Genomic DNA, 22967 nt, shown 5'->3' with positions numbered 1-22967 from the left:
CGTTCGGTTCTCCGCTATTAGTGACTTTGGAGTGACTCTTTGTTGCATGTTGAGGGATAGTTATTAGTGATCCAATTATGTTATTATTGTTGAGGGAACTTGCACTACGTGAAAGTATGAACCCTAGGCCTTGTTTTACCCATTGCAATACCATTTACGCTCACTTTTATCATTAGTTACCTTGCTGTTATTTTCAGATTACAAAAACTTATCTACCATATCACATGCACTTGTATCACCATCTTTGCCTTCGAACTGAAGTTGGCACCTATATTCAATTTACCATTGTATTGAGGTTTGTGTCGGGGACAACAAAGAGCTCTGTTATAATTTTGGTTGGTAGGGTGCTGAGAGAGACATCTTCGTCCTATACAATCATTAGACGTCTCCTGAGATCCGTGAATATTGAGAGACATTAAAGCTTCATTCAAGGTTAGAGGGGATAATTTGAGCTACTTTTGCCTAATCAAACCTCTGCACTGAGGCCCACACTTCAACATGTCTTAACAGAAGTATGGTGGTTAGTGAGAGTACAGCTCCGTTTTTATGGTTATACTATTTACCTGATAGATGACATCAAGCGCATATTCACTAGCGCCCACGATAAGAGAGTGTGAGACCCGGAAAGCTGAGTATCTGTAGTAGAACTCTGGAAAAAAATTCCCCAATAAATTCCTGGAGGGGATGTTGCTACTGTTAACAAACCTCTTGCACTTGGAGGCCCAACAAGTCTACAAGAAGAAGGTTGTGTAGTAGACATCAAGCTCTTTTCTGGCGCCGTTGCCAGGGAGGTGAGTGCTTGAAGGTATATCTTTAGATCTTGCAATCGAGTCTTTTAGTTTCTTGTTTTATCACTAGTTTAGTTTATAAAAGAAAACTACAAAAAAATGGAATTGAGTTTGTCTCATACGCTTCATCTTTTTAATATCTTTCGTGAGTATGATGGAAAGGATAATTGTGCTCAAGTGCTAGAAGAAGAAATCTATAAAATGTTTGGCACTAAATATTTGAATGATGAGCATGATTGCAAGGCTGTTAGTATGAATTCCTTGAATATCATTGATGCTAATGATATGCAAAGCCACAAGCTTGGGGAAGCTACGTTTGATGAAGATAATAATGTTTGTCCCCCAAGTTTTGATGAGCAAATTTATTATGATGAAAGCATGCCTCCTATCTATGATGATTATTGTGATGACACGTATGCTTTAAAGAATAATGATAACCATGAAACTTGTCATCTTGATCTTAATTTTCAGTCACATGATAGTTATTTTGTTGAGTTTGCTCCCACTATTATTCATGGGAAGAATTTTGCTTGTGTGGAGAGTAGTAAATTTTCTATGCTTGTAGATCATGAAAAGAATGCTTTAGGTGCTGGTTATATTGTGGGTCATCACTGGCCTCTTTATTAAGCCTAGGTCGGTTTGCGGCGTATTGTTTGGCCGAGGCCGGGCATGACCTAGGAAAGTGTGTCCGGCCGGAGTTAATCGAGCGTGGTGGGTAAGTTCGTGCACCCCTCGTTGAGGCATATCTCTCTCGAGGTAGTTTTGGTGATTGATGACAACATGTTTGCGGACTAATCATGTGCTTTGAGTAGTTCACAGATTCATCCTTGGCACGAGACGTTTTCTTCCCTTCGGAGTGTCAATCAAGACGGTGTAGCTCTTTCGTTTCTCTTTCGGTGGACTAGTTGCGTAGAGGGCACCGTACTATCAAGAGGGGGTCCGCTGGGGTATTGCTTGGGTGGAATCAACACGTACACATCAGCTTCTCACCCTCAGAGCTCTTCCACTTCATTGGAGATATCTCTTCTCTTTCTGTGTCCTGTCTGGGTTCCAGCGGTAGTACCGCGCAACCCAGCGGTAGTACCGTTGAGGAGTCACAAGCGGCAGTACCGCTCCGCAGCGGTAGTACCGCCGGTGACTCCACAGCAGTACTACCGCTGGCCTGCCTGGCACTACCGCCTCGTCCTCAGCCTCGACAGAGAGATCTTCTCTCTCTCTTGTCTGTGTCCCAGCGGTAGTACCGCACTACCAGTGGTAGTACTGCCGAAGGGTCACAGGCGGCAGTACCGCTCCGCAGCGGTAGTACCGCCGGTGACCCCACAGTTGTACTACCACTGGGCTATCTGGCTCCTACCGCCTCGACTCGAGGGCTCTTTTTCTCGTGTCGGGTTTTGCGGCACTAGTTGCGGCAGTAGAGGCGGTAGAACCGTTTCGGAGCGGTAGTACCGCCCTTACCACCACGGTAGTACCGCGCTGGGTCCAGATCCCTGCTGCTCTTCTCTGCGCAGCAGTACCGCTAGATGGAGCGGTAGTACCGCCCCCCCCCCTTTAGCGGTACTACCGTCCTGTGCGGGGCTAGTTGGTGGGGCAACGGTTGGATTGTTGCCCCCATTATAAAAGGGGGTCCCCTTCTTCCCCTTTGACCTTCCTCTTCCCCCTCAAGCTCCATTAATGCTCAAGCTCCATTAATGCTCCAAGCTCCATTTTCGCCCGATCTATCTCTCTAGCCAATCAAACTTGTTGATTTGCTCGGGAGTGGTTGAGAAGGCCCCGATCTACACTTCCACCAAGGGATTTTAGATTCCCCCACTCATCCCTAGCGGATCTTGTTACTCTTGGGTGTTTGAGCACCCTAGACGGTTGAGGTCACCACGGAGCCATAGTCCATTCTGGTGAAGCTTCGTGGTATTGTTGGGAGCCTCCGATTAAGTTGTGGAGATTGCCCCAACCTTGTTTGTAAAGGTCCGATTGCCACCTTCAAGGGCACCAATAGTGGAATCACGGCATCTCGCATTGTGTGAGGGCGTGAGGAGAATACGGTGGCCCTAGTGGCTTCTTGGGGAGCATTGTGCCTCCACACCGCTCTAATGGAGACGTACTTCCCCTCAAAAGGAAGGAACTTCAGTAACACATCCTCGTCTTCACCGGATCCACTCTTGGTTATCTCTTACCTTTACTTGTGCAAGCTCTTTAGTGTTACTTCTCTTGCTTGCTTGTATGCTTGTTGTCATTGCATCATATAGGTTACTCACCTAGTTGCACATCTAGACAACCTACTTTGATGCAAAGTTTAATTTGGTAAAGGAAAGTTAAAAATTGGTAGTTGCCTATTCACCCCCCCCCCTCTAGTCAACCATATCGATCCTTTCAATTGGTATCAGAGCCTCGTCTCTTTATTAAGGACTTTACCGTCCAAAGAGTATGGTTGATACCGTAGACGGTGTGGAGGAACACTCCGGTGTGAATCCAACCTCTTCTACGGGCGATGGGGGAACCTCGGTCTCTCGTGAGGAGTTCAATGTGGCCTTGGAGACATTGAAAACCTCCATGACGACCGAGGTTGAAAGCATGTTTACTAAATTTCTTGAGGGGCTTAAACTATCCACCGCACCGTTGAAAGTGGGTGACCCCACCGACAAGGTGACGGATGCTATCTCCGACACGGGGGAAGCTAGTAGTGAAAAGGCTCCTTCCTCTAGTGGTAAAAATGGCACCGGCATCTTTTCTCATGTGGAACCACCACTTGTTTATGGTGGACCGGTTCCTTCCACTCATTTGAATCATGCCGGTCCTCCCCCTAAGATTGTGAAAAATGAGGACTTTGATTCTTGGGTTTACCGCTTTAAACGTCATTTAAATCATGTGAACACTAACCTTTGGAGAATCATTGAAGAAGGTTTCTATCCGCATGATCCAAGCAACTTCACTCCTCGAGAAGCCGCGGATAATCAATTCAATGAGAATGCTCTCTTCATCATTCAAGATGCAATCCCACCCGAAGACCTACCTCATCTTCGGCCCTTCACCTTGGCCAAAGACGCATGGATTTGTGTTGTCTCCCTCTACCGGGGAAGCGCAAGCATTCAACGCTCCAACTATGAAGTGGTGCAAGATGAGGCCGATGAGTTTGCAATGAAAGAATATCAAGAACCTCGTGAGCTTTATCGGAGGGTAACCAAACTCGCGGTCTCACTCCGAGATCACGGGATCAAGGACACGGATGACAATTGGATCAAGCACAAATTCCTCAAGGCAATGATGCCCTACCACAAGGCCATGTCCTCCGTTATTCGTCAAAGACCGGACTTCCACACTTTGACCTCAAGCGAAGTGTTGGATGAGTTTGTGGCCATGAACATTTTGGACAAGACCGCCGACAATGCGGTGCTTCGTTCTCAAAGGGCAAAGAAGCCCAACCTTGCATTGAAGGCCAAGCTCTCCGTTGAAGAAGAAGAAGAGGAAGAAGAGGAGAGCAACCCTGAGGATACGAAGTATGCATATCATGAACACATGGCACTCGCTTCAAGGCAATTTTGGAGCAAGAAAAACTCGAGGCCAAACTTTAACAAGAACAACTCAAGTGGCACGAAGAGCAAGCAACGTGTAAGGACTTGCTACAATTGTGGCAACGTGAGTCATTTTGTTGCGGAGTGCCCATATGAGAAGAGGGAAGACAATGGTGGCAAGCTCATCCGAAAGGACAAGGCCAAGTCATTCCCCAACAAGAGCAACTTCACCAAGAAGACTCCTCCCAAGGCATTGGTGGTACAAGAAGAGTACAATGAGGATGATGACGATGATGAAGGTGATGAGTCGGTTGCCATGGCCTCCGTTGCCATTGCGACGACTCCACGGGTGTCCCTCTTCGGCTCACCCAATGAGAGCATCACCGCCAAATGCCTCATGGCTAAAGCCACCAACAAGGTAACCCCCAACATCAAAACTACCATCATTAATCATCCTTCTCCGACGAATAGCATTAATGAACTTGAGGGAGCGAATGTGGAGACAAATGAGTTTGAGGCCTTTATGGACAAACTTAAGGGAAAATCCAAGAAGCACTTTGTTGCTCTCTTGGAACAACTTGGTGAAGCCAATGACATGATCGAGGCTCACGAAGACACCATCACTAAGATGGAAGAGCATAGTCGTGACTATGCCGATGAGATTTTGGATCTTTCCAATGCTATTGAGGAAGAGCGTGATATTCATTTGGCTCTTGAGGAGTCACACAACGTTGATCATGCTAAGTTAAAGAAAGATTATGATCATGTCCTCATTGTTTCTCATGTGCTAAACTCCGAGAAGGCCGAACTTGAGGTTGATCTTGCTAGACTCAAAGAGGAGTTTGATCTACTTGACAAGGCTCACAAGGTCTTGAAGGGTGCTCATGCTAGCCTCAAAGAGTCTCATGATCAACTTCAAGTAAAGCTAACCAAGGAAAAAGCCACTTTTCCTCGTATGATGTTAATTGATAATGCAAATGCTACTAACCCGTGTTGTGAGCATGTGCATATCATTGAGGAGAACGGTAAGCTAAAGGGGAAACTTGAGAGAGGTCTTGCGACTTGCATACAAGGCAAGAAGAACCTCAATGACCTCTTGATCAACCAAAAGGGAGTTGTGGCCAAGGAAGGGGTTGGGTACGTGCCCGACTTCAAGAACAAGAAGAAGAATGACAAGACCAAACGACCTCCTCCTCTCATGCAAACCTTTGTGAAGGAGGGAGAGAGTGCCTCCAGGGAGAAGAAGAAGAACAATGAGAAGGGTGGCGTTGTCAAAAGGGCAATGCCACTCCTCGCATCAAAGCCGGCGACTTTAATCCTTCATATGTGTTATGCCGTGCTAGTGATGGGCATGTCTATGCCAAATTCGTTGGTTCTCCTCATGAATACATTGAATGGTCTATTTGGGTTCCAAAGACCCTTGTTACTAACATCAAAGGACCCATTAAAAATGGGTACCTAAAACCAAGCATTAATCTCTTGTAGGTGTTTGCTTCCGGTGGGGGATCATGGTTGCTCGATACCGGAGCTACAAATCATATGACCGGAAGCAAGGACTTGGTGGTGGATGTGCACAAGATTCCATCTATGCCCACCAATATCGAGTGGGGTGACGCCTCATCCTCTAAGGTATTGGGACTTGGCAAGGTGGTCATCTCTCATGATCTCACGATCGAGAAGGTCATGCTTGTTGAGTCCCTTGCATACAATTTACTTTTTCGTTCGTCAACTTGCAATTATGGGCTTTGCCACTTTCTTTGATATCGATACCGTGGCCCTCTTGTGGAGCAAGACTCTTAAAGTAGCCTTTGTTGCGCATGTCGAGAACGGTCTATATGTGATTAACTTTTCGGAGCGACCCACTAAGACCGCGACATGCCTAATGGCTAAAGTTGATGTGGGATGGCTTTGGCATCGCCGTCTAGCCCATGTCAATATGAGATCTTTGCAAATTCTTCTCAAGGGGGACCATTTCCGTGGACTAACGAATGTTAGTTTTGCTAAAGATCGTGCTTGCAGTGCTTGTATCGAAGGAAAGCTACATGAGAAGGCTCACCCTCCCACGACTATCATTTACTCAAAGAGGCCTTTGGAGCTCCTTCACATGGATCTCTTTGGGCCTCCATCCTTCGATAGTCTTGGAGGTAGGAAGTATTGCTTGGTGATTGTGGATGACTACTCAAGATACACGTGGGTGTATTTCTTCAAGAGGAAGAGCGAGACCCAACAAACCGTCATTGACTTTGCAAATGAAGCACAACGTCAACACGATGCAAAGATCTTGACAATAAGAAGTGACAAAGGCACCGAGTTCAAGAACTACACCTTGGATGAGTTTCTTAGTGATGAGGGGATCAAGCATCAATATTCCGCACCTTACACCCCTCAACAAAACGGTGTTGCGGAGAGGAAGAACTGAACATTGATGGATGCGGCAAGGACCATGATGGCGGAATTCAAGTCTCCGTACAACTTTTGGGCCGAAGCCATCAACACCGCGTGTCATGCATCCAATCGGCTCTACCTCCGCAGGGGCTTGAACAAGACTCCATATGAGATACTCACTGGTAACAAGCCCAACCTCAAGTACTTTCGGGTGTTCGGGTGTAAGTGTTTCATTCTCAAGAAAGGTGTTCGGTTGTCTAAATTTGAGGCTAGAGCTTATGAGGGCATATTTGTTGGTTATGCTACAAACTCTCATGCTTACCGTGTCCTCAATAAATCCACGGGACTTATTGAGGAGACATGTAACGTGGAGTTTGATGAGAATAACGGCTCCCAAGTGGAGTAAAGTGGCACTTGTGATGTAGGTGATGAAATTCCTCCTCAAGCCATAAGAAGAATGGGTGTTGGTTTTATCCTACCCATTGAGGAACCCCCTTGTGGCCGAAGGAGAAGGACAATGCTCCACTCAAGTGAAGCCATCACCAACCCAAGTCCCACACGCTTCCGAAGAACAACATGAAGGCCCTCGTCCTCAAGAACATGACCAAGGGCAAGATCATGCTCAAGACAGTGTTGACACATCAAGTGATGCCCAAGGTCAAGTTCTCTCCTCCGAGCAAGTTCAAGAACAATAACAAGCTCAAGACGACGCTCAAGATAATCAAGTGATCACTCCTCATCTCACCCCCGAGGAGGATTTGGAGCGTCGTGCCGCCAAGGTTGCTTCTAAGCTCTCCACCAAGGATCATCTCATGATGAATGTGCTTGGAAGCTTAAGAAAGGGGGTAAGCACTCGTAGACAATTAGCAAACTATTGTGAGCATCACGCGTTTGTCTCTTGTGTCGAACCCCACAAGGTCTATGAGGCGCTAGAAGATCCGGATTGGCTCAATCCCATGCATGAAGAACTCAACAACTTCGAGCGCAACAAAGTGTGGAGATTGGTGCCAAGACCGACGGGGAACCACAATGTCATTGGAACCAAGTGGATATTTAAGAACAAGCAAGATGCCCATGAGATTATCATTCGCAACAAGGCTCGTTTGGTAGCACAAGGCTACTCCCAAGTCGAGGGTATCGACTACGGTGAAACCTTTGCTCCCGTTGCTCGTCTTGAATCCATTCGCATGTTGATTGCATATGCTTCTCATCATAACTTTAAGTTACAACAAATGGATGTGAAGAGTGCTTTTCTTAATGGTCCTATTAATGAATTGGTTTATGTCAACCAACCCTCGGGGTTCGAGGATCTGTACTTTCCCGATCATGTGTATCAACCCGATAAGGCACTCTGTGGCCTTAAACAAGCCCCACGTGCGTGGTATGACCACCTTACCGAGTTGTTACAAGACCGTGGTTTTGAAGTTGGGCTAATCGACCCCACTCTTTTTACTAAGAAGGTCAAAGGGGAGTTGTTTGTGTGCCAATTATATGTTGATGATATTATCTTTGGTTCACCTAACAAAGCTTTCAATGAGGAATTTGCCGCTCTCATGACCTCAAAGTTCGAGATGTCTTCCATGGGAGAGTTGAAGTTCTTTCTAGGGTTCGAAGTGAAGCAAAGAAGAGAAGGAACCTTCATCAACCAAGCCAAATACACTCAAGACATTCTCAAGAGATTCAAGCTAAGTGACGTCAAGCCGGCTTCCACTCCAATGCCCACCAAGTGCCAACTTGACATAGATCCCAATGGTAAAGTGGTGGATCAAAAGGTATATCGCTCCATGATTGGATCCTTGCTTTACCTTTGTGCATCTAGACCGGATATCATGTTGAGTGTGGGAATTTGTGCACGGTTTTAAGCCGCACCTAAGGAAAGTCACTATGTGGTGGTCAAACGAATCTTTTGATATTTGGCTCATACCCCAAACTTTGGCTTATGGTACCCAAGAGGATCAAACTTCAAGCTTGTAGGGTTCTCGGATTCCAATTGGGCGGGAGACAAAGTGGATAGGAAGTCCACTTCCGGAGGGTGCCAATTCCTTGGTTGCTCTTTGGTAAGTTGGTCTTCCAAAAAGCAAAGTTGTGTGTCTCTCTCGTCCACCGAAGCGGAGTATGTAGCAGCCGGTAGTTGTTGTGCACAACTCCTATGGATGAGGCAAACTTTAAAGGATTACGGTGTCACTTGTGACAAAGTGCCTCTTTGGTGTGACAATGAAAGTGCCATCAAGATCTCTCTCAACCCGGTGCAACACTTCAAGACGAAGCATATTGAGATTCGGTATCACTTCATCTGGGATCACATTAGGCGAGGAGAGATCGAGCTCAACTATGTCAACACTCATGATAGCCTTGCAGATATTTTCATGAAGCCCTTGGATGAAGCAAGATTTCGCGAGTTAAGGCATGAGCTAAATATCATTGATTCGAGCAATGTGGCTTGAACCCTTGCACACCCCACCACGCTCAATTTGTTGTCTAGTTTAGGTGTAGGCATGGACATAGGGGGAGTGTTGTTCTCTAAATGAACTCTTCCTCCCCCCATTATGCATAAATTGATCAAGTCTTTCACTTTAGCCATTGTTGATGGTACTTGTGTTTCAAAGACGAGTTTTGGTCATGGGCCCAAGGTTAAAATCTTCGCGGCGCCATACCTCTTGACTCAAACATAGGTGGCCTCGTCCACCGCCCTCAGAGGTGTGTCTTGGCCGTTTGCTGGTGTGCTCTCCCTTCTTGCCTTTTTTGTTTTTTTAGCTAAGCCATGTTGTTTGGTTGCCGTGGCGTGCTGGGCGGTACTACCGCCCCCCAGCGCGGTACTACCGCTGAGGGACGGGACCAGGGGGTTATATCGGGGCAGGGGGGTTTCTTCTCCCCCATACCCATTCACGTTGCCCCCTCGTTCCTCTTCCTCTCTCCAGCCTCGCCACGCCGCGGGAGGGCTCCGGCGGATCTTCGTCTCCGGGGCGTCCCTCTCCATTTCCTTCGGTGGAGTCGATCCCCACCTCGTTCTCTTGCCATGGATGTCGGTATTGCCCCCGTTCCTTCTCTCCCTTTGTCTCATTTTCAGATCTTGCTTCTTAGGGGTAATGGTGGTTGCATCCCTAGATTTTTGGCTAAATCTAGGCTTGAGTAGGTTGGAGAAGGCAACTAGACTATCTAGATTAGAGTTTGGTAGGAATATTTTTGAATTTGGCAGGCCGGTAGTGCCGGATCTGACCACGGTAGTAGGAAACCACTGTTTCCCCGCCTCGAGTGGTACTACCGCTCTCATTGGAGCGGTACTACCGCTTGACCTCGAGCGGTACTACCGCTCTCTTTGGAGCGGTACTACCGCTTGGGCGGTACTGCCGCGGGCATGTCACGGTACTACCGCTGCCTGCCAAGTTCCATCATGTTCCTGCCTTACCTTGATCCTTTTGTTGTGTTTGTTGGCTTATGCTCGTTCTTTCTGGTTGTTTTGCGTGTTCTTGTGTTTGGCTCCAGGTGATGAACATCCTGAGCATCAAGCTCGCCGTATCAACCCCGGGCGTGCAACGTCAAAGTGCTACTGCACCTCTGAGCCAGCCGGTGGTTCCTCTAGCACCCAACCGCCACCAGCAGGTGCATCCGCAAGTGCTCCTCCACCTCCTCAGTAGTCGAAGAGACCCGCCAACAAGCCAAAAGGAAAGATTGTGACTGAGATGACTGCCAAGGAGTTTTGGGAAAGGCGTCGCCGCAATCCCTATGAGGTGGACCAAGACCCCACTTTGGTCAACCGCCCGTTCTGGAACCGATTTCAGTTTGCCATCTATTTTGATGTGATCAAGGCCAAGAAGAATCTCTATGTTGATGTTCGCTCCATCGACACGGATGCCATGGAGAAGGACCCTGAGTACTTTGGCGAAGCCCTTCAGATGTGCACTCAGCTGAACATTCTCAGGATCATGCGGTTCAACAAGGATTTCGATGCAGATTTGGTGGCTCAATTCTTTGCTACCGTTCATCTTGGAACGGATGCCGACAGGACTCTGACTTGGATGACCAATGGCAAGTTGCTTTACGTCAAGTGGAAGGCCTTCATGGAGTTACTTGATGTGGAAGATCGCGGGCTTGAGACTTCAGTAGGTTTCCGCCCTCACCGCAATACTACATCCACTCACAAGCAAGCCCTTTGGCCCTACTGCAGTGTGAAGGTTCACCCAGTGACTAAGAAGGAAACCTATGAGCTGTCTCCGTATCTGGACATTCTTCATCGTGTCTTCCGTGAGACTCTCTTCCCTCGCATCGGTAATCTGGATATGGTCCACTCATATCTCATGGACATACTTCTTTTCTGTCAGCATGAGAAGGAAGCAAACACTGGAGAGAGCCTGGATATTTCTCATGTTATGTGGTCTGAACTTCTCTCTGTCGTTTCTGAGCGCAAGTGCCCGATATATGGTCCATTCATCATGAGGCTCATTGAGAGGGCCTGGGCACAGATCTATCCCAGAGTGATGCTAGAAACTGGAGACTTGGTTTCCCATGAGATCAAGCGTCTGAGGAAGAAGGACAATTGGGGCACCCTAGCGCCTAAACCCGGTGGTCCGTCTGCTGTTGCTGCTGCTACTGCCATGGAGACCGAGGGTGGGGCTGCCACTGATGATCACAAGGAGGACTTTGGGCCCTCTAGTGCAGAACCTTCATGGGCGAAGAAGTTTAAACGCAAGATGAAGAATCTTTTCTGCATGGAGTCTCATGGTCAGTACATGACTCATGTGGCGGAGAAGCATGCCAGGGTGCGCCACAAGGAGCTCATGCGTCACCTGGGAGCGACAGTTGCCAGTGGTTCTGAGGGACAGCTCACTGAAGAGGAGGAATGGATTCATCAGCATTTCCCTTGGACCGACTCCGACGCCGAGCAGTTTTCGACCAACGACGGAGATGCAGACGATCATGCTGAGATGTGATGTTCGAGATCCTCAGCTTGCCATCACCTGGAGTCGTAGCGTCGCTCTTTGCCCTTTTGGTGTCTCGATGCCAAAGGGGGAGAGAGTGTAGGGATTTGTGTTGTTGCCGTGCTTCGAGTGTGTCTTTGTGTCGTCTTGTGTTTTCTTGTGTGTTCTCTCGTTGTCTTTGTTTGGTGCCTGTGAGACCTAAGTTCTAAACATATGGTGTGAGACATATGCTCCCTATCGCTACCTTATTACTTATGTCTATTCAGTACTGTAGTATATTATGAGTTGCATGCTTGTCCTGTTTTATACTCTTCTCTCATATATCATGTGCTTAGAATTGTTGGACTATAAAATATAGGGGGAGTGTTGATCCGGATGTGTGTGTCTTGCTTTCCAAATGCTCCTCTAACTAGGTGCACACATTCAGGGGGGCGTCTATGTTTTGTAGTTCTTAGTTTTCTTACTTTTATATCTTTTCCTTGTGCAAATCCCTAGTTGTCATCAATCCACCAAAAAGGGGGAGATTGTTGAGGCATATCTCTCTCGAGGTAGTTTTGGTGATTGATGACAACATGTTTGCGGACTAATCATGTGCTTTGAGTAGTTCACAGATCCATCCTTGGCACGAGATGTTTTCTTCCCTTCGGAGTGTCATTCAAGACGGTGTAGCTCTTTTGTTTCTCTTTCGGTGGACTAGTTGCGTAGAGGGCACCGTACTATCAAGAGGGGGTCTACTGGGGTATTGCTTCGGTGGAATCAACATGTAAACATCAGCTTCTCACCCTCAGAGCTCTTCCACTTCATTGGAGAGATCTCTTCTCTTTCTGTGTCCTGTTTGTGTTCCATCGGTAGTACCGCGCAACCCAGCGGTAGTACCGTTGAGGAGTCACAAGCGGCAGTACCGCTCCACAGTGGTAGTACCGCCGGTGACTCCACAGCAGTACTACCGCTGGCCTGCCTGGCACCACCGCCTCGTCCTCAGCCTCGACGGGGAGATCTTCTTTCTCTCTCTCTCTTGTCTGTGTCCCAGCGGTAGTATCGCACTACTAGCGGTAGTACCGCCGAAGGGTCACAGGCGGCAGTACCGCTCCGCAGCGGTAGTACCACTGGTGACCCCGCAGCTGTACTACCGCTGGGCTGTCTGGCTCCTACCGCCTCGACTCGAGGGCTCTTTTTCTCATGTCAGGTTTTGCGGCACTAGTTGCGGCAGTAGAGGCTGTAGTACCGTTTCGGAGCAGTAGTACCGCCCTGACCACCGCGGTAGTACCGCGTTGGGTCTAGATCCCTGCTGCTCTTCTCTGCGCGGCAGTACCGCTAGCTAGAGCGGCAGTACCGCTGGCTCAGCGGTAGTACCGCCCCCCTTTAGCGGTACTACCGCCCTGTGCGGGGCTGGTTGGTGGGGCAACGATTGGATTGTTGCCCCCACTATAAAAGGGGGTCCCCTTCTTCCCCTTTGACCTACCTCTTCCCCGTCAAGCTCCATTAATGCTCAAGCTCCATTAATGCTCCAAGCTCCATTTTCGCCCGATCTATCTCTCTAGCCAATCAAACTTGTTGATTTGCTCGGGAGTGGTTGAGAAGGCCCCGATCTACACTTCCACCAAGGGATTTTTTATTCCCCCACTCATCCCTAGCGGATCTTGTTACTCTTGGGTGTTTGAGCACCCTAGACGGTTAAGGTCACCACGGAGCCATAGTCCATTCTGGTGAAGCTTCGTGGTATTGTTGGGAGCCTCCGATTAAGTTGTGGAGATTGCCCCAACCTTGTTTGTAAAGGTCCGGTTGCCGCCTTCAAGGGCACCAATAGTGGAATCACGGCATCTCGCATTGTGTGAGGGCGTGAGGAGAATACGGTGGCCCCGGTGGCTTCTTGGGGAGCATTGTGCCTCCACACCGCTCTAACGGAGACGTACTTCCCCTCAAAAGGAAGGAACTTCGGTAACACATCCTCGTCTTCACCGGATCCACTCTTGGTTATCTCTTACCTTTACTTGTGCAAGCTCTTTAGTGTTACTTCTCTTGCTTGCTTGTATGCTTGTTGTTATTGCATCATATAGGTTGCTCACCTAGTTGCACATCTAGACAACCTACTTTGATGCAAAGTTTAATTTGGTAAAGAAAAGTTAAAAATTGGTAGTTGCCTATTCACCCCCCCCCTAGTCAACCATATCGATCCTTTCACCCCTGCAGGGAAAAAAACATCTATCGATAGCCTGTCCTACGGTAATGGACACTTGGAGTTGTATCCCGATCAATACAACTAGAATTGGATACTTGTGATGAGAAATGAATTGTGGATGAGAAATGGATAGTATGGCTTTGGGATTGCTTTCTCGCAGGGAGTCGAGAAAGGATCTCTGGCCGAGGTTGATAACACTACTGCTACTTTACTTTATGCTACTCTACTCCCTCCTGTTGCTGCAAGATGGTGGTTTCCAGAAGATGCTAGTCATCGATAGGATTAAGCCTTTCCTCTATTCTGGCATTCTGCAGTTTAGTCCACAGATACAACCCATTTTCTTTGATACAGATGCATGCTTAGTTTACATCTGATGTAAGTCTTGTGAGTACTTTGGATGAGTACTCACGGCTGCTTTGCTACCTCTTTTCCCCCATACTCGATTGTTGTGACCAGATGACGGATCTCAGGAGCCAGATGACACCACTGATGACTACTGCTACCCCGAGGGTGCCTACTACTACGTGACGGCTGCTGACGACTTGGAGTAGTTAGGAGGCTCCCAGGCAGGAGGCCTTGCCTTTCGATCGTTGTTGATTTTGTGCTAGCCTTCTTAAGGCAAACTTGCTTAACTTATGTCTGTACTCAGATATTGTTGTTTCCGCTGACTCTTGTGTATTCGAGCTTATGTATTCCAACCCTCGAGGCCCCTGGCTTGTAATATAAAGCTTGTATTATTTTAATGTGTGTCTAGAGTTGTGTTGTAATATTTTCCCATGAGTCCTTATCTTAACCGTACACATTTGCGTGTATGATTAGTGTACGGTCAAATCGGGGCGTCACACCGGGCGGGAAGCCAGGAAGGGGAGGCGCGAGCCTCCTGGGCGGCTGGGCTCCGGGATCCGACCGGCTACCGGTGAGGTCGCGGGGAACGGCAAGGCGCTAGGTGTCGGGGTCGGACAGGGGAACTGACGACGAGGCGGCTGTGCGAGGGGCACGAGGTTCTCCTCGAAGTGGACAGAACGTGGTTGCGTTCCTTTTCCTCATGGATTGCGTTAGTGGGCCGTTTTTTTTCTCTAGTCCAGTTAGAGACATAGGTATATAAGCATATCTAAAATCCCAGGTGGGCCGCGGCCCACCCATGGCCATCCTGTAGATTAGCCCTTGCTTATGATATAAATGAGACACGTATTATCATGCAAAAAAACAAACTACCTCTTCCTCTTCCTTCCCCGAACGCACCACATGCCTATTTTGTTTCAACGAACGCTGCCTCTGCGTTCATTGGGTTTCCAAAGCACTTGTTTCAATGATCCGATTGAGGAAGGACTACGGCGCCACTTTCGGGCCGATATACACGCACTGCCTCTTCCTTCCTCGTTCTCCCCAGAATCCATGCCTGCACCGGAATCCTCCGCGGTCGCCGCCCTCCCTACGACCCTACCTCCCTCCCTCTAAGCGGCAACTCCTCAAACCAATCCAGGCGATTCCTCGATCTAGTCCACGTCGTCTCCGTTTCTTGCCGCTGTAAGGACTAAGGAGGTACTCCCTCTCTTCCTAAATATTTGTTTTTTTTAAATTTTAAATAAACTATCACATATATATGTATATAGACATAATTTAGATTTTAGAATGTAGATACACTCATTTTGCTCCGTATGTAGTCACTTGTTGAAATCTCTAAAAAGACAAATATTTAAGAAAGTGCTTTGGAAGCTGGATCATTGAAAAAAAACCAAGGCAGTCCCCAAATGATTCTTATGATATAAATGAGACACGTATTACCATGCAAAAAGAAAAAACTAGCCACATTCCGACAGACGCCAATTGGATGTGTACCCACTGAAAGTCAGTTTTCAATCAATGGGATCGCCAGAAGGGGTTTGCATTCCAACCTGCTTGTCCTATGCAAGTGCACCTGAAGAAATAAATTATGATCTATAGCGAACTGATATAACAAACACCTACTGAAAGTGCAATTTCACAGCGTCCAATACATGCAGAGTTCAGGTTCAAGTTGGCACCATACTATGAATCCAGCACACAGTACACGAAGCAGACGTACAGAACGTAGCTAAGAGACCGAACATAACTTGTTTGCAAGCACTACATTATTATCTTCATCACAGGACATACCAAAAACAAGGAGGTCATGGAGAACAAATCCATGGAAAATTATTAGGCCGGTGCTTCATGTTGGAAAGACATTCAGCTTCTCTTGTTGGCGTAGTCATCTTCATCCTTGCTGAAGTCGTCGTCAAGAAAGTCATCCTGGCCCTCGCTTCTCTTGGTGTCCGCATCACCCTCCCCAGCACCATCCTCCTTGCCACCAACATCAAATTTGAGATCCTTCAGCAGGTCATCAAGCTTACCAGGGGGCAGATCAACAGGGGCATCGTTCGCGTAGCTGTCGTTGCCTGCGCCGAAGTTTCCACCTCCAAATGCAGGAGGTGCACCACCCCCTTGATTCAGGCTATCGCCGCCATAGTTGTTGGCAGGAGCAGCATTGTATCCACCACCACCAACCCCTGTGAAACCAGCATCACCCCCATAGCCACCTTGCCCGCCTTGAGGGGCACCATAGTTCCCCCCACTGTTGTACCCTGAATTATAATTGCCACCACTGTTGTATCCACCACCGCCGCCACCTCTGCCTCCACCTCCATATCCACCACCTCCGCTGTACCCTCCACCACCACCATAGGAACCACCCCCTCCACCGTAACCACCGTCAGCACCGCCATAGCCGCCGCCGCCACCGTAGCCACCCCCACCACCAAAACTTGGACGACTACCACGGTCATGAGCATAGCTCACCCTCACTATCCGACCCTGCAGATCCTGGTACAGCAAAAGGAAAGATGTTAGAAAATGAACCAGCAGGCTAGGATTATAGAAGACTGATCGAGATAATAACAAAATAATCAGATGGATATCACAGAAGCCACCAGGCACAAAAAGAAACGAGCTGCATAACCAGTGTACAATTTAAAAAGACTGATTCAGCTGATAGCACAAATTAACCTCAACAGGATCGCATGCCAGCCTCCAGGAAGAAAAATACAACACATAGAAAAACACGCCAGAGTGTGCATGAGAAAAGAATAATAAATCAAACAGAACAGTAATACATCCATTGCGCAAGTAAGCTGAAAAGTTAACACACAACCTCTATGAGACCAAAAATTATACTGATGTTTGAAGTCCAATCTTAAACTAACTTCACGCTACAGCATATAGGACCAGATGATGACAGGAACAGAAATATTCTGTTATAAAAGATGCAGACTGACTAGCAACATGATAAGACCATAATGTTAGAGAAACATAGTCGTCTCTTGAGCAAGTCGATGGTTTTATCCCATCACCCTGACCAACACAAATGGCTTGTTCACCAACATAATCTCTCCTGCCTACCGTCCTCAACACTATATGCTCCTATTCAATATGCCTTGACAACATTCAGCACATATGACCAAATACTGTCCATTGCTGCCTTAATAGCAAGGCAACACCATTCTGCATTCATCACGTAAAAGCATGCCACATTCAAGCTGCATTAGCTAAATAGAATTTTGCAAGGAATACAACCGCAAAACTTCTGCTAAATTTTCAATCCTAAGAACAAGTTGCCAAGAGCTGACTGTCCGGCTGATGACACAGGCAATGGCATGCCTCAGTTAGGAAAACTGTGGTTTGTTGCTCAAGGGGCATAAAATTTTCAGACCATGAATCAACAGCTAGTAAGCTACATAACAGTTGGAAATGACAGGGAAACATACAAGACACAGTTACAGTGGCCAGCAAATTGTGCTAGTCCTAGAGTGTATTTGTGGCTTTGCCTCCCTGTAACTTAAAGGACCACTGCACAAGCTGAGATACTACGAAGCATATTTCTGAATCATATTTTGATATCTAGTGCATCAACATATCAAAATATATTTGCTTATCTGCGAACGTAATTCCGGTGAATGCAAATAACAGGAAATATATACAGTAATTAGGTTCTGTAGTAATCAACCATGTTCAATTTCTCAAATAGCACGGTATGTTACTATATATACCATTTAAAAAGATAAAAGCAGTCAGCTTTATTTCTTGGGTACACAATAACTTAAGTTTTTACCATAGCCTATTCACATGTCAAGTGTGAACATTATCTCCAAAAGCACTGATAAGTACAAAAATGCTAGCGCCCCTTTGATTCAGGAGTTTCATATGAATTTTGGTGGATTGTAATCATTCAAAACTTATCCTGTGTGCTTGATTTGTAAGATTATAGTCCATATGAAATTTTCACAAGAATTCTTTTCATAGAAAAGATCCATTGACAAAAAAATCACTTGCAAAGAATCTTATGTTTATTTTACAGTCTAATCATGATGTCTGACCCTACTGGTATGAAATGGGAACATTGCAGTCCTATCTCACAGCAGTTAGATCCATAAAACAACAAACTCCTACAAATTTCATCATTAATTAGAGACAAACCGGCTAGACGGTTGGACCAAAACTTTCAGCAACATAATAACCAGTTTTATGGGAATAGCAGTCTGTTATAGACAGCAAATGTAAAGGTAGTGTCATAATGTTATTCGGCAGCAAACATATTTTTCCAGTATTATAATGCAATAGTGTAGAAATATGCTATTTTCAGATAAATATAACCTTTCCCATAGAACCAATCATGATCGCCAGACATTATGAAAAGAGACAGCAAATAAATATTCTCAATCTCTGGCGACATAGCTAAAATATCTTATGTACAGGTGGTCATCAAGCCACTCCGTCAAGGCAAGTCGCACGGCTAGAATTGATAGCTGGGTGACCAGAGTTGGAAATGGTCAGGGTTGGGCCACTGGCACATCAACTAGGTCATTGGATGTGATACTCCCAATAAACACCACCCCCAGCTATCACACGCGACCACCCCACACTGATTCCTCTCATCACTACCCTGCCGCTAACTCCCACATCATTTCCCTCTTCTCCTACTTGACCTCCCTCACTGGTGAACACAAGTTGTTCACCTCCTGCCAACTAGACAATGAATAATCAACAGCTTGGTAGTGGAATTGTGAACTTCCAATTTCCCATGAAATAGACTAAAAATGATAGCTTGCTTTTGACTTGACGCGTCACAATTAGTTATTTTGTTTATATTACACATAACAAGCTGTAAAAGTAATATGGTGTCAAGTATGCTTATGGTATTACTGAATTCTGATTTTCTATGACACCTTCATTATAACGTGAAACACAAAAAGAACTACTTATAGAAGCAAATGCATCTTCCACATACTGCGGTATATGAAACAATAAAACATCCAAGACCACAATGCATGGTCCTTAATTCGGACGATCCCTGGATTAGCTTGTGCTGAATCGCACAACCTTTAATAATTAGTATGGCAATGTAGGTCATATTCCAGAACAGCGGTACCTATGTATGTAGGTTAATAAATGGTATCCACGCAAAAAACAAGAAACTCATAATTTTGCTTTGTGTTCGACCGCAACAAAAAACAAGTCTTTGCGCTACCACTTAGGGTTCCAGCAATTAAACTGTTACAGCCACAGATCAGCAAGCATATGAAGGACAAGGATAAGGCATTTACTCTTGTCTAACCAGTGACAGGACTCAATTACCCAACAAGGTAGAAATGCTCTGATGCTTAGTTTAGCCTTGGGATATTTCAATGACTTGAACTGGTGACTACTAAAATAGTCTCTTAACTCATAGGAATCTGATCTGATCACCTAATTTTTATTGTTGTCAAGATAATCTACTAAATCACAAGACTTTAGCCTCCAAAAAAATACACCGCACACAACATACAAGCTACAGTTAGATGATTCATGATTCGGTACTAAACAATGCTTAGAACCGGAACAAGAAAAGAAAAAGCAAAGTATGAGGTTCACCTTCCCATCCATTCCGGTGATGGCAGCTCCAGCCTCCTCTGCCGAAGTGTAGGTCACGAAACCAAACCCCCTTGACCTTCCAGATTCACGGTCCATGATCACCTTGGCTGAACAAATATGACAGAATTAGTACGCAGGATCACATCTTCTACATCAATGAGAAACGGTGGAAACATGACAGGAACATACATTCCACGACTTGGCCGTAGTTGGAAAACGCATCCGCGAGGCTCTGGTCATCGGTGCCGTACGAGATGCCTGCAAGGACATAACGAATCAGGGCTGCACAATCTAATGGAAGGGCTTCCCCCCAACCAGAAAATCTTAATCTCGAGGCGCGAGGGAAAGAGATGGGCGGTTGGGAAGGGAGAGCTCCGGCGAACCTCCGACGAAGACCTTGGCGGAGGACATGGACCGGACCGCCTGGAGCATCGCCGAGCCGGAGCCCGCGGATCGCTTGAGGGCATTCCCGACCTTCTGCAGGAACGCCATCCTTCCGAGACCCCTGCGAAATAGCCGCGGATTTCAGATTGGATCGGATTGGATTGCCGGGCGCGCGCCGACGGATCGTGCAGGTCAGCGGGGTTTAACCAGTCCCTGGATCTGGGGGGAGGCGAGCTCGTACCTCGAAATCTAATGGAGGAAGGTTGCGGGCGCGGTGGAGAGGGCGGGGACGGGACGTCGCGGCGAGGAGGAAGAGAGGGGAGCCGCGGTGGCGGCGATGGGTGGCGGAGGGGTTAGGGTTGGGGAGCGGGAGGGGGAGCGGGGCAGCGGGCGTACGGGGCCGGTGAATGGGGAGCGGCTCCGTTTTAGATTGGATTTTCCCCCTTTTTTGCGGGCGATATTCTCCGTTCAAGAAGTAAATGATAATTGTAGTTTTCCTCTCTCCTTTTTTTTTGCATGGATTGTGGATTTTCACCAAAGTCTTGGGAACTGTTTAAGAATAGTTCAAAATAGTGTATGCATATGTAGAAATATTTTTTGTCCAAATTCATACTCTCTCCGTCCCGAATTACTTGTACTAACAAAAATGGATGGAAATTGATGTATGTTAAACTAAAAATACGTCGGGAGGCATCCATTTTTAAGACAAGTAGTTGCGGACAAAGGGAGTAGTTCTCTTGCACATTTTACGTTAATTTGGATATGTGGAAGATCAAGATCAATTGACCAGGAAGAGTTGAATCGGAGATAGTTAAGATTGCTCTATCCCACGAGCCATGTATATATCCTATGAAACACTTCATGTCTTGTGTTTATATCGTATCCATACTCATATGGATATATTTGTCAATGACACATATCGATGACATGGTGATGGGAAGTAGGGTACAAAGAATGAATATTGAGAGACGAGCATCTTGTCGTAATTTCAGACATAAGTCTTCAACATATTCTCCAAACAAATAAATGTGTCTAGATATGAACCATGTAGGTTTGTATGGCATGTGTTTTGTCTGTCAGTATCGTTTACTCCTACAGTTAGCGGTGTGCTCGTTTTATCATGGATTAAGTCTTTTGTGCAACGTTAACAGCATATTGATCCATTAGAATTGACTTCAAAATGTCCATTATGTTTTTCCAACAAAAATGCCATTATGTAATGACATCGGCCACTTGAACAGAGAGTACATATATAGAAAAATTAATTAGTTCAACTTTCATTGAATTGTCATATCCTATGACAGAATCCGCCTACATTGCATAAGGCCTACACAAATGCTTAGAGCAAGTGCCTACCACATTAGTAGGTCTATGAACAAAATTCACAACACATATATAGTTGTTTAGGTTATCGCTGTAATATTCACTTTATCTACTGCCTCTATAAAAGCACGAAAGAGCATATCTAACTCATAATCTGAACCATCTATACAAAACAAAATCTAAAGGTCCAAAACCTATCAATGCTGAGCACCAACCATGTTGAGCGCACTACTGAACCATTAATGCCACCCATCAACCCCTAATCTCGTAACCCTTCGTTATCGTCATAACTCCCTCACCGACTGCCCCACACACGTTGCCTCCCAATCCCCCGCCGCACTCTTCCTTCAAGCCATCGGATGACCGGCGCATGCCGCTTCCCTACTCCATTGCCTCTCCCATCTAGCCATCGTCCTGTCCTACGAGAGGGCCACCGTCCTCTGCTCTGACATTGCTCTTCTACTCTGAGCCCCCAACCCGAACCACGCGTCAATGCCCAACCTAGCACCGCCGCTAAGGTCTTGCATGGAACCACACATGTGGCCACCCAGCCCCGTTGAGGTACAGGCGGGAACCGTCTCCACAACGACTGAGAAGATGGGACACTAAAATGATCGGTATGGTCGACTAGAAAGGGATAGAATAGGCGAGTAACAAGTAACAATTTTTAACTTCGTTTGCAATTTTTAGGCTCGATAATAAAATATGTTATCTAGATATGCAATTAGGTGGAGCAACCTATATGACAAGCACAACAAACAGGAATTGCAAGCTAAAAGTGAACACAAGATAATAAGCCTGCACAAAGTAAAGGATAGAAGTAATCATAAGTGGAGTAGATGATGTGTTTCTGAAGTTCCCTCCTTCGGGGGGTACGTATTCGTTTGAGGGGTGTGGAGGCACGATGCTCCCCAATAGCCACAATGGTTCACCCTATTCTCCTCACTCCCTTGCACCATGCATGGTGTCATGAATCCACTAGCGGTACCCTTCAAGGCGACAACCGAAACCTTTACAAGAAAGGTTCGGGCAGTCGCCACAACTTAATTGTAGGGTCCCAACACCACCATGAAGCTAGGGTGCCCAAACACCCAAGAGCGACAAGATCCACGGGAGAATGATGGGGGAATCAAATTTCTTTGATGGAAATGTAGATCTAGCTCTCCTCCCTCGATCACTAGCAAATCAACAAGTTTGGTGGCTAAAGAATGAGATCGACAAGATAGAGCTTAGGGCATCAATGGAGGAGAGAGGGGGACAAGAGGTAGGTGGGAGGAGGAAGAACCTCCTCCTTAAATAGCTCCACCAAAATGCAACTGTCATGTACAGAAAATGCACAAGGTGATACAACTGCTTCGGAGAGGTACAACCGTCCAAGTCCCGTAAAACAATATGTAGGGTCCAAGTAGTACAAACGCATCATGTAGAAGGCGTTTCCAAGGCCTAAGCGGTACAACCACTGGGGCCAATGGTGGTACCGGTTATTCTTTAAACTAGAAAATTCCCCGCGCGTTGCAGCGGGAATTTTGAGTAAATAATTTGCAAAGAAAAAAACGTCAAC

The 22967-nt window shown here is 46.5% G+C and overlaps 1 protein-coding gene across 1 annotated transcript; it reads right to left on the bottom strand.

The window, feature by feature from the left end:
* Nucleotides 1-15723: 15723 nt before the first annotated feature.
* Nucleotides 15724-20530, bottom strand: LOC125511077 (glycine-rich RNA-binding protein GRP1A-like). The gene is made up of 5 exons (XM_048676355.1): nucleotides 20325-20530; nucleotides 20083-20204; nucleotides 19889-19957; nucleotides 19700-19806; nucleotides 15724-16615 (listed from the first exon to the last, which is right to left on the bottom strand). The coding sequence occupies exons 2-5, from the start codon at nucleotides 20189-20191 to the stop codon at nucleotides 15983-15985; spliced, it is 918 nt and encodes a 305-aa protein (XP_048532312.1). The 5' UTR covers nucleotides 20192-20204; nucleotides 20325-20530; the 3' UTR covers nucleotides 15724-15982.
* Between the last annotated feature and the right edge of the window lie 2437 nt (nucleotides 20531-22967).

This window comes from Triticum urartu, chromosome 5 (assembly GCF_003073215.2).
Source record: "Triticum urartu cultivar G1812 chromosome 5, Tu2.1, whole genome shotgun sequence".
Taxonomy (NCBI): Eukaryota; Viridiplantae; Streptophyta; class Magnoliopsida; order Poales; family Poaceae; genus Triticum; species Triticum urartu.
Note: the sequence above shows the minus strand (reverse complement) of the source record. Positions and strands in the feature narration are given on the sequence as shown.